Source organism: Chionomys nivalis, chromosome X, assembly GCF_950005125.1.
Source record: "Chionomys nivalis chromosome X, mChiNiv1.1, whole genome shotgun sequence".
Classification (NCBI taxonomy): Eukaryota; Metazoa; Chordata; class Mammalia; order Rodentia; family Cricetidae; genus Chionomys; species Chionomys nivalis.
Genome location: NC_080112.1, coordinates 14,182,757 through 14,194,588, shown reverse-complemented (window position 1 = coordinate 14,194,588; position 11,832 = coordinate 14,182,757). Strand labels below are relative to the sequence as shown.

At 38.6% G+C, this 11,832-nt stretch overlaps 1 protein-coding gene across 1 annotated transcript; it reads right to left on the bottom strand.

The window, feature by feature from the left end:
* Positions 1-591: 591 nt before the first annotated feature.
* On the bottom strand, positions 592-8,239 carry CXHXorf66 (chromosome X CXorf66 homolog). Its single transcript, XM_057759534.1, has 3 exons — positions 8,137-8,239; positions 4,385-4,541; positions 592-1,540 (listed from the first exon to the last, which is right to left on the bottom strand). Exons 1-3 carry the CDS (start codon positions 8,237-8,239, stop codon positions 592-594), a joined length of 1,209 nt encoding a protein of 402 aa, XP_057615517.1.
* Positions 8,240-11,832: the final 3,593 nt, after the last annotated feature.

Sequence of the window (11,832 nt, the reverse complement as noted above, 5' to 3'; positions counted from 1 at the left end):
GATTAAGAGCTCTTCCAGGGTACCCAGTTAATATTCTCAACATCCACATGGCAGCTCCTGTCTGGAACTCCACTTCCAGGGAATCTCTCTTCTGGCATCCTTGGGCACCAAGCTCACAAGTGGTGCACAGGAATATATGGAGGCAAAACACTCACACACATAAAATAATAATAAAAAATTAATTTAAAGATTAAAAAAAATTTCCAAGTGGTCACAAAGCTCACTGGTACACTACTTGACTAGCAGAAATGATACTCTCAGTTTATTCCTCAGCACTGAAAAAAACTTCTGTAAATAATGTCAAATTGGGCCTTTCACTGAGCTCTATCTCAGGGGAAAGAGCAGTTAAGGATATCCATCTTAAAATTTCTTTCTAGATTTGTATGTACATGTACATGTGTGGTTTCCATTTAAGTGATCACATATAAAAAAATGCACCAAATGAATCTTGTGCCAATGAGATGCAGTGATAAATACAATGACCAATAATTTGTTGTGCCATGCATTTAATTGGCTTCAGAACATATATGTCTGTTATTGATAGTGATTACATGTCGGTATTCCACATGTAGATTAAATTGTTTTAAGTCCTTAGTAACTTGAGATGCTTTTAGCCATGTAATCATCTTCATGACTTCTGTCACAAATAATGACTACCTCTGTATCACTGTCTTCACTGTCACATGTTTTCGTAGTCTCGTTACTCTCATTATCTTTATAACATTTGTACTTGTACGCTCTTTCAGTGTATTTGTACTCTGCTTCATAAAAGGACTTGGGAAATGGCTTCATTGTCTTTGAAGCATAAGGATTTCCAGCATGCTCCCTTTTTGACCCCGCAAGATCTTTGAGAAGAAATTCAGGATTACAAGTAAGACATTTTTCCTTATAATATTGGCAAAGTGTGAATGATGAATGCTTCCCGTGTAACACAGCCTTTCCTGTACTCATTGACTTTTTTTGATCATGGCTTCCACGTGCCAGGTTTGGTCTCCTTCTAGATGGTTTGGTGGACACAAGTTGATTATTGGAGACTGATTGGCAAGGGTGTGTGGCTAGAGCAGCTGACGTTTTCATAATGGTTAGCCAGGGTGGTACGGCTTGCATCTCAGAGCAGGACAATTTACAGGTATGGGCGAGCTTCTGCAATTTTTTAAGGCTGTGTTTCTTATAGGACTTATTCAGGCTAGATGGCTTATGTAATCTTTGGGGATTTGACGACTTGGTTGACCTTTTTGTATTGAATTGTCTGTTTGATGTTTTTACACTGCATTTCATGGATGACTTATCAGTATTTGTACATCTCATTGAATTTTGTGGGTTGGAGGGTATGCATGGCTTTTCTAGACTTGAAGGCTCATCTGGTTTTATTGTATCGTTTGGCATAGATAGGTTTTCTTGACATGAGGGCTCAGCCTTTTGGTCTGAATTTAACAGCAGAGGTTGAGTTTCTAGAATGTCCTCAGTTATTATATCAGGTTGACAAGCTGATACCTTGGATACCCAGGATGATATAGCTTCCATATTTTCTTTGTTGAGCCTAAAACACAGAAAACTTTGAGTGTCATAATTTAAAACAAAAGTACTATTGCTATCATCAGGAAATAGAATGCTAGCTTAGGGCATGGATTTTTCCAGAGTAAAAGTTAAACACAGTAACAATTAGTGTGCTGACAGCTGTAACATGTTATACATATGAATTCATAAATAATTTTTCTTACAGGAGATGAAGGTATGGGATGGAGGAGTAGTAATTGGAATTCAAAGGCATTAGATAACTTTCAGTCCAAGTATGAGAGGACACAAAATTGTCAATAATAATAAAGATGTGGTACGTATGTATAGTAGACTATAACTTGGGTATATATTTAATTAAATTTGCAGGGGAAATTGGTGGATTTGTACATGAGTAACACAGGGTAAAAAGGACAAATTTCACTAGTTCTCTTTCATCATACGAGGATCCTAGTTTTAGTACATTATATCTAGTGGAGTACCTGTATGAACTAGGAAACAAAAAAGCAAAGCAAGTGTGTGTGTGTATGTGTGTGTGTGTGTGTGTATGTGTGTGTGCAGCATGTGTGTATACCTTGAGGGGGAGGGTAGTAGAACATAGATAAAAGGAAGAGGGATTCTGAGAGGAAATGTTTAGACAGAGAGGGAGGCAGAGAGAGAGAGGGAATTGGGGAGATGAAGGTGTGGGATGGAGGAGGATTAATTGGAATAAAAGGAGTATAAAAAACCATTTGGAAAGCTAGATATACCCATCTATGCAATAACATCTTGACTGTTTTAGTAGTGGTGCTAACTAACTGCTCTCTGAATGGATTCTAGAGTTTCAGTCTGGGTGATGGAAAGGGGACCAGTAAGCTTGACTAACAACTCAAGTATAGGAGGGGGTATGCCCACAGGAGGAATGGACTTCTGATGGTTAACAAAACTGATATAGCAGCAAACTGCTTTCTAAACACCTATGTGTATACCCACAGGCAAAAGCAGCTTCAGCCTTAATCAAGGAAGCCTCTCCTTACAATGAACAGTGGAGAATTTAGAAAATATGTCACAGATGTGGATTTAGCCCCAGGCAAGTCACTTATACCACCACTTCTTAGAATCAGGGAATGCTGTGGAAGAGGAGGCCAGAAGTCTCTAAGAGCTGGAAGCTAAGGTGAAAGACTAAGGTGAAAGGCCATTCCCTCCACTTGATGATGCAGCTACTGTAATCATTAACTCACATCAACTGTTGTTACCTGCACTAAGACCACACCAAACATCATAGTCTCCTTGTCCATTCACACTCAGGTGATCCTGCAACAATCTGTTTCCATCTACCTGGGTCCCCTTGATTGATCTCCAATACATTAAAGTCAGTAAGAGTGGGGACCCTCAACCCTTATACACCCTTAATTTCATCTATAAATGCAGAGAGTAATTTGATGTTCATCTTGTAAATGAGTTTAGGCCTTAACTCTTAAGGACACAATGTTAGGTAAGTAAACAGATAATAGTTTTGGAGGCTATTGAAAAGGGACCCCTCCCTTCCATCATCTTCCTCTTCTAAAGCTTATTATACTGAAGACTTCTCCATGTCCTCTCTGAGGAAGATACAGACCCTGTCAAGCGAGAGATACAAAAAGAAAAACTATTCTGTTTTTCACTGGTATAATTGAAACAAAAATCAGGAAATGTTATTCATAGTCATGACATTTTGTAAAACTCTTACATTTTGATTAAACAGTGACAATTTTGGAAGCTAACGTTGTCAAATTTCTAGAATAAAAGCAGCTTGCTTTGTTAGATTCCTGCCTTCCTTTTTCTATCAACCTCCAGTAAGGGACTAGCCATGAAAGATGTTTATTAATCACCTAACATCCTTCGGCTGGCCTGGAACTTACTATGTAGATCAGGCAAACCTCAAACTTATAGATCTCCACCTACCTCTGACTCCCAAGTGGTGGGATAAAACATGTGTGCCACCATACCTGGCTAAAGAAAAATTTTCAATCATCCTTTTCCCAATTTTCTGTCCCATGGCTACCCCAGATTGTAATCAGATAGTGAACTCTTACTCTTTTAATTAAAAAATAGTAATTTAATTTTATGTATATGGGTATTTTGCTTGAATGTCTGTCTTTACATCATGTTTGTGTTTGATGCCTATAGGGGCTAGATGATGACAATGATCCTCTAGACCTGGAGTTACAGATGATTTTGAGCTGCTGGGTAGGTGCTGAGAATCAAAGCCAGGACTTCTCATAGAACAGCCAGTGCTCTTAACTGCTGAGCTATCTCTCTTTACAACAGAGATTTCTTCTAAAGAACTTCCTTTCCCCCAAATAAAAGCCTGTATTATTGGTCTGGAGACATGGCTTAGACAATAAGAGTGCTTGCAGTTCTTGCACAGAAACTGGATTTATTTAACAGGACCCACTGTGGCCTCCAAGCAACTTTAACTCCATTTCCAAGGGATCTGATGCCCTCTTTTGGTTCCTGTGGGTACTGCATGCACATGATGCACATTTGTATATGCAGACTAATTAATACTCATACATATAGAAGTAAATACCTGTCTTTCTTTCTCATAGTTCTTTCACTTAAAACTCAAGTAAAAAGTTGTGTATGGTACCATATGTTTGTACTCCACATGTGAGGGAGAGGTTGCTGGGGAAGATTGCTGGGGCTTCCTGCCTGTATGCCAATATTTAGGTTTAGTGACACACACTGTATCAGTACAATAAGGCATAAAACGATAGAGCAGGACACATCTGACATCATCTTCTGGTTTCTGCATGTGTACACACACCTGTGCACAAATACTTCACCCACCCACATACACACACACAACGTAACACACACTTTTCATTCTTGAATGTGTAAAACTTACCCTCCTGGTGGTTGGACCTCCTCGATCATGCAGTTATAATGCAGTAAACAAAAGCAGGTAAAGGTAAAGGTTATGATCATTATTCCAACTATGAAGCCCAGCAAGCGTTTCCTAAAATCGTCCATCTTTTCTTCTGTAGAGACCGTAGTTTTTACAACTGCAAATAGATTGTATCATCAGCAAATGTGCTAGGTAACCCAGTCCCCCACCACCACGCTTTGAGAGTGGTTTGCCAGTGTACATGGAAGTCAAATCTCTTTCTCATTGATTTTTTGAAAAATATGTTTAAGTCTATGAGTGTTTGCCTATGTGTTGGAGTGTCTGCTTGGATGTATTTATGTACACCATATGCATGTATGCCTGGAATCTGGCAGAGGTTAGAAGAGAGTTGAAATTGTTACAAATGCTAGTGAACTACCATATGAGTATACCAGGAACTGAACTCAGCCCTCTGTAACAGAAACAAGTACTCTTAACTACTGAGCTATTTCTCCAGTTCTTCAGTGATTCCTTTTTAAGTTTAAGAAACTTTCCTTCATAATTTGCTTGTGTGTGTGTGTGTGTGTGCATACATGTGAGCATGTAAGTATGCAAATGTGATTTCCCCATCCATGTGCATGTGAATGTCAGAGGAGGACTTTAGGTATTTTCCTCAATCACTATCTTATTTTTTGAAATAACTATCTATCTATGTATCTATCTATGTATCTATGTATCTATCTATCTATCTATCCATCTATATATATAGATGGATATATATATATATATATATATATATATATATATATATATTTGTGTGCATATGAATTTGTCTGTGTGTGGACAAGTGCATGTTTCAATGTACTTGTGGAGGTCAGAGGTGTCATTCCCTGTCTTCTACCTTGTTTGAGACAGGGTCTCTGTAGCATGAATTCTAATTGGTCTTAATAATAAAAACTCAGAACTCAGCTATCAGGGGGTGAAAGCTGAAAGATCAGAGAAGTGGAGTGGCCAGCCACTAGAGTTCTTACCTCTACCAATGCTAAGACCAAAAGGTCTTCAAACTGCATCCTCAGACTGCATCCTCAGATTGACTGTTGCTCAGACTTCTGCCTCTGACTGCTCCTCACACTACACTGACCTCCTGTCTCCTCCTGCCTTATTGTCCTCTCACTGCCCATTCATATCACTCCTGTCTCCACCTCTCTAGTGCTGGGATTAAAGGCATGGGATCCCAAGTGCTAGGATCACCTTTGTGTGAGCTCTGTTTCTCTTTTAGACTGGCTCAATTTTGTGTCACCCAAGGTGACCTTGAACTAACAGAGATCCAGAGTTCTGAGATTAAAGGTGTGTCCCACCACTGTCTGGCCTCTTGTGGCTTAGCTCTAAATTCTGACCTTCAGGCAAGCTTTATTTGTTAGATTACAAACAAAATATCACTACATGCAAAAGGAGTGATATGGCTGGGTGTAGAAAGGAATATAAGGCAGAAGGATGTAGGAGCTCAGTGCAGTCTGAGGAGCAGTCCAAAGGAATCAGTCTGAAGAACAGTCTGAGGCAGCAGTCTGAACCAGCAGTCTGAGGTTGCAGTCTAGGCAGTCAGTCTAAGGATGCAATCTGAGGAGACAGTCTGTGGACAGGATTGCCCTTTTGGTCTGAGCATTAGTAGAAGTAAGAACTCTCTAGTGGCCGGCTGCCCTTCTTCTCTGATCCTTCACGGTTCACCCCCCCCCCGCATTATGAGGAAATAGTCTCATCTGGCAGTTTCAACAATATCACCTCTCATACGTCCTGTAGTTGGGGTCAACAGAAAAAGTTAACCTTGACAAAAGTGTCAGAAAAAGGCCTATGTTTGGGGACTCCAACCCCTCAATATTAACACCTGTGTAACCTAACTCTCCCTAATCCCAGGATGACAGAAAACTGGTACCTAGTACCCTCTAAATCTTAGGATTGAGATTTTCAGCCAAATAAGAGGAGGGAATGTAAAACTTTAAGACAATTCTGAGGCCTCTCAGCCTTAGTGCTCACCCCTCCCTGGGAACCAGGAATCTAACAATTACCCACACACATACTGAAATGTTGGAAACTTTCCATCTCCCTGAGTCTTTGTGAATGTTCCCCAGATAAAACTCAGTTATTAAAATTGGGGCAAGATAACCCTTAAGACGTTGACTCAGTTCCTGATGTTTTGACTCAGTCCCTGGGAAGGGGTCAAAGTAACCCTCAAATATTTCCTCTTACCTCACCTTATCTGGCAACCGCCTTCCAGTCCTGGCTCAGACTAATCATTGCTAATAGCCTTTTGAATAAGCCAGTCCCAATAGTTGAAAAACAAACCCCAGACTCTCCCCCCTTGTTTCTGTGGCTTTTTGCTTTAAAAGTAGCCTGTACCTGCTATTTGGGGGTCTTTCTGGCTTCTCAAATGCTGATAGACCCTGTTGTGACAGAATTAATTAAAATACTCATGCTTTTGCATCAACTGAGGTGTGAGAGTGTTTTCTTGCGGCGACTCCTCCTAGGTAATTGGACTCCAGGGTCCAACAATAGCTGATTCCAAGTTTTATTATTAATACTGATTAGAATTCGTGTTACTGATCTCTTTGGTTGTTTACTGCTGCACTGAAAACCAGGTTAGCTGATTCATGAGTTTGTGAAGATTCTCCTGTCTATCTCATATCCCAATGTAGGAAGATTGGGATTATAGATAACTTGTCATTGTGCTCAGTTTATGTGTGTTCTGGGGCTCTGAATTTGTCATCACACTTGTGTAGCAATTGCCTTACCCACTTGGCCTTCCAGTGTAATTTTCTTTCCTTGAGCACATCCTGGCTTTGTAGTCAGAGGCTGCTTTTTCATTTTCTGACTGCTCAGACCCAAATAACCACACAGAAACTATACTATTTGGTCAATAGCTTAGTCGTATTCCTTGCTTAGCTCTTGCATCTTGAATTAACCCATTTTTCTTTATCTATGTATTGGCACAAGGCTGTGGTTTACTGGTAAGGATTGGCATCTGTCTCCTTCAGCAGCTACATGGTGACTCCCTGACTCTGCCTACTCTCTCTGTCTCTGTTCTGATGTCCCACCTGGCTTTACTCTGCTAAGCATTTGGCCCAAACAGCTTTATTCATTATCCAATAAAAGCAACACATATACAGAAGGACAGCCCACATCATGGCTATAAATGTCAAATGTGAGTAGTATCTGTGGCTAATTTATATCATTATCTGCATTACCTCTGAATCATAGGTGGTTATTGCAGTAACTAAGATTTGAGCATATGCTGTGCATAGGTGAGTACAGTTGAGTGTTACTATGTATGTGGCAGGAAATATGACAGGATAACAACAGACCATGCTCATAGCCAATGGTATATTAGTAACAGCTACTTCAGAGGCAAAGAATGAAGGGTCATTCAGCTCAGATATTTGAAAGGAGCCTGAACAACACAGAAAGAACCTAACTCTAACAACTAAACCCAAATCAAAACAAACCCCTGCTTCTTAAGTCCTATGGTAGATTTATTCCCATAAGGCTGTCTAGTTTGGTTGGCAGACAGGGTGTTAAAGGGAAGTCAGAGGGGACTGTAACTCTATATTCTTTAGATTTTGAATTTCCACATAGAACTTAAAATACCAATTACTGTACTGCAAATTCTTAAAGCCCTCTTAAAAGTAACACCATTATAAGAGCATATTTCTTAATCCAGCATTCTTAATAACATAATACATTAATAATATGATAATACATTTTGAACATTAAGCTTAGGCACGTACCTGTGGTTCTGGCAGTAGATGATTCATTGATGTGGTTTATATTTAAGCAACTGATTGTCCAAATGGATAAGAATAAGAAATAAATATGAACCTTCATGGCCAGAGTGTGGCCAAATGCTTCTTTGGCTGAGGTTACCCCTGTATCTCCTCAGGCTGGTCTTGGGGTTTGTGACATCACCGTCAGTTTTGCATCAGACACTGACAGCATAATCTTGCTGTGGAAAAGCAGAAAAAAAGGACTAAAGAGTCAGGCTTAGTGGTACATTACTATAATCACAGCATTTGGAAGGCAAGGCAGGAAGCTCATACATTTGAAGCCAAACTGAACTACATAGTAAGGCCCTGTCACAAACAACTCCTAACATTCTCCAACAACAACAACACATCCATTTCAGTCTGGGGGAGAGAGATAAGGGAAGGGGTTTCTTAGTTAGGGTCTCTTTTGCTATATTAAAATACCATGTCCAAAAGTAGCTTATGAAAGAAAGGGTTTATTGAAGCTTACAGTTCCACATCACAGTCTATCATGAAGGAAAGTTAAGGAAGAAATTCATGGCAAGAACCTGAAGGCAGGATAGAGCACCTGAAGTACTAGGTAGAGGTCTAATTTCACAGTAGCGTCAAAAGAATGATCCCATGTGCTTATGTATATTTGAAAACAACAGCAACAGCAAAGCAATGTTTCTTTGGTAGAACATGTTGAATGTCTCAAGAATTGGCTTTGTTCCAAGCTAGAATTCCTTCTGCCTTTGCATAGGGACTTATTGTTACTCATTGAATCTTAGTGCAACCAAGAATTTATGATTTTTTACATTTCTCAATTTCTTTACTATGTTAGAATATTCTCTCACATTGCAAGGAGAAATTATAATTTAAATTTGCGTGTTTTATGTTGCAAGGTTTGTAACTATTCTGAATGTAATTAGCAGTCTTGGAGCAAAATAAATATTATAAAAAATGAAAACTAGGCCGGGCGATGGTGGCGCACACCTTTAATCCCAGCACTCGGGAGGCAGAGGCAGGCGGATCTCTGGGAGTTCGAGACCAGCCTGGTCTACAAGAGCTAGTTCCAGGACAGGCTCCAAAACCACAGAGAAACCCTGTCTCGAAAAACCAAAAAAAAAAAAAAAAAAAAAAAAAAAAAAAAAAAAAAAAAAAAAGAAAACTAATTTATTTGAAATGGTATTTCCTTTGCAATTATGATTAGCTTATCTTTCTTTAACTAATATAGAAACTCGCTTTCTTTACTAATGGATCAATGCCAGACACTTTCTGTGTCAGTGCCACCCAAAGTGGAAATCAAGTTAGCTAATGAATTTTTAAAAATGTTCACCAACTAATACTTAGTTAACTATTTGTTATTTTGTCAGAGAAAAATACATCCAGAGATTGTTTTCACTAGACATGTACAACATCTAAAATTCTATTACATGAAAAAACTGTAAAGAAATGTGCTAAACTTAGGAGACAAGAATTCAGCACACAAGTAACTGTAGGTTTATGCAGAAGTATAAATAGAACCTTAAATAATAAATATGTTAAAGTACCTCCCAAGAAAGAATCAGATCCACAAAGTTATTGCTGAGATGAGTCTCAAATCAATTAAGTCATGAAGGATGAACCTTGAGTCTCTGTAGGCAGAGTTTTCCTGTGCTAGCAGTGAATCTCGAATAACCAGTCAGAGTCTTAATATTAATTATAAATGCTCAGTAAATAGCTCCAGTTTGTTACTAACGAGCTCATACAACTTAAGTTAACCCATTTCTATTAATCTATGTGCTGTCCCAAGGCTCAAGGTTTTACCTCTCCAGTATGCCTTGCTTACTTCCTGTCTTGTCTGTCAATTCCTCACTCCACCCTTCTTCCTCTCAGCATTCCCTCTATGTCAGGCTGTCTCACCCAATCTCTTCCTGCCCAGCTATTGGTCAGTCACCTTTTTATTAGTAATGAAATGAGAGCAACACATAATTGCAGTGTATAAAGACTGTTTCATAGTGAGTCTCTGCAAACAAAACAAAACAAAAAAACCAAAAACCTGAAGGCAGAAACTGAAGCAGCCATGGAGGTGGTGTTGCTTACTTGCTTGCTCTCTATGTCTTGCTTGTTTTGCTTCTTTATAGACTCCAGGGACCACCTGCCCAGGGGTGGCACCACCCACAATGGGCTTGGCCCTCCCCCATAATCACTAATTAAGAAAACTCCATATAGCCTGATTTTATAGAGGCATTTTCTCAATTGAGGCTCCCTCCTTTCAGATGGCTCTAGCTTGTGTCAAGTTAACAAAAATACAAACAAATAACTAGCCAGCACAGGGGATAAGAGTAATCAGAATGCATTTTAATCATGTACGAAATTGTCGAAAAACAAATGTAATTAATGAAAAAATTAAAAACAGGTTAAAGATGACTAAATTTGGCTCTTCACTTATAACATTCTGTGTATATACAGTCATAAGACTATTTAACCAAGGTCAAACAATCTATAGGATTTTTAATATAGATTTAGCTTTTCTAGAGAACTTGAGCTAACATGAACACCATTTATAGAGTATTTTTTTATACCTGACACCAAGATTAATGCTATAAATACACAAATTACCAAAGTACAAGTCCTTATACTCAAGGAACTTATGCCAAGTAGGGTATACCAGGATGATAATGTAAAGTGACTATATTCATGGGGAAAATTATCATCCTAATAGTGATGGGAAAAATGGTCTAGGAAGGAACTCACTCTGTGGGGAGATTATTTAGGAAGAAAAGAGAACATGGTTATGAAAATTGAGGTGTTAACAATGAAGAAAAATGGGCAAGTTTAAGAAATGCTGAAGCCGAACAGTGGTGGGGCACATCTTTAATTCGAGTACTTTGGAGGCAGAGGCAGGCTGATCTCTGTGAGTCTGAGGCCAGCCTGGTCTACAAGAGCTAATTCCAGGACAGGTTCCAAAGCCACAGAGAAACCCTGTCTCGAAAAACCAAAAAAAAAAAAAAAAAAAAAAAAATTTGAAGCCTCATGTTTTCCCTCTGAATTACTGAAGGAGTGATGTAAAGGAGTAGTCAGAAGAGTTCGGGATTTGGATGTTGGTAATTGGATGATTATTTATCCCTCTCATGAAACAGGGGACACAGGAGAATGAGATTTTAGAAAAATTAGATTGGAAGAAGTGCTAAAATTAATCTGGAGTTTTGTTTCAGAGTCCCATGAGGTATTCAAATACAGATGTCCATGAGCCACTTAAGTCATCAGCATCTGGAAAAGGACTTTCTAACACTTTTTATGCTATTGGAAGCCTGGGAAGCCTATGACCTTTTCTCAGCATAATATTCATTCAAGGGAAATGAATCAGATTACAAAGAAAAGAAGTTACACTGAGATACAATTATCAAATAAAGATATTATTATGTAAGAACACATGTAATTATTAATCTGTTAAATGATCGGATGGGAATGTAACAATGCCTATAAGCTTAAATAATGCTAAGTATCAATAATATTCTGATGTATCAGTAACAACCATGATTTATGAAAATATTTGTGATTTCTATCAATGATAAAAATCATGCATATTGGCTTGTTATCTATATTAATAATTAGAAGAAATATTAAATGTTCACTAGAGATTACTAAATATAAAAAGTTAACCTTTTCAGCCTGAGGAGAGAAGTCACAATAAGTGCCTTGAAGCATAAG

Coding starts and splice junctions, on each gene's coding strand:
- CXHXorf66 (XM_057759534.1), bottom strand. CDS start 8,239: ATGAAGGTTCATATTTATTTCTTATTCTTATCCATTTGGACAATCAGT. Junction 4,542..8,136: donor TGCCAGAACCACAGGTACGT/GCCTAAGCTTAA, acceptor ATCTATTTGCAG/TTGTAAAAACTACGGTCTCT. Junction 1,541..4,384: donor GAGGTCCAACCACCAGGAGG/GTAAGTTTTACA, acceptor TCTGTGTTTTAG/GCTCAACAAAGAAAATATGG.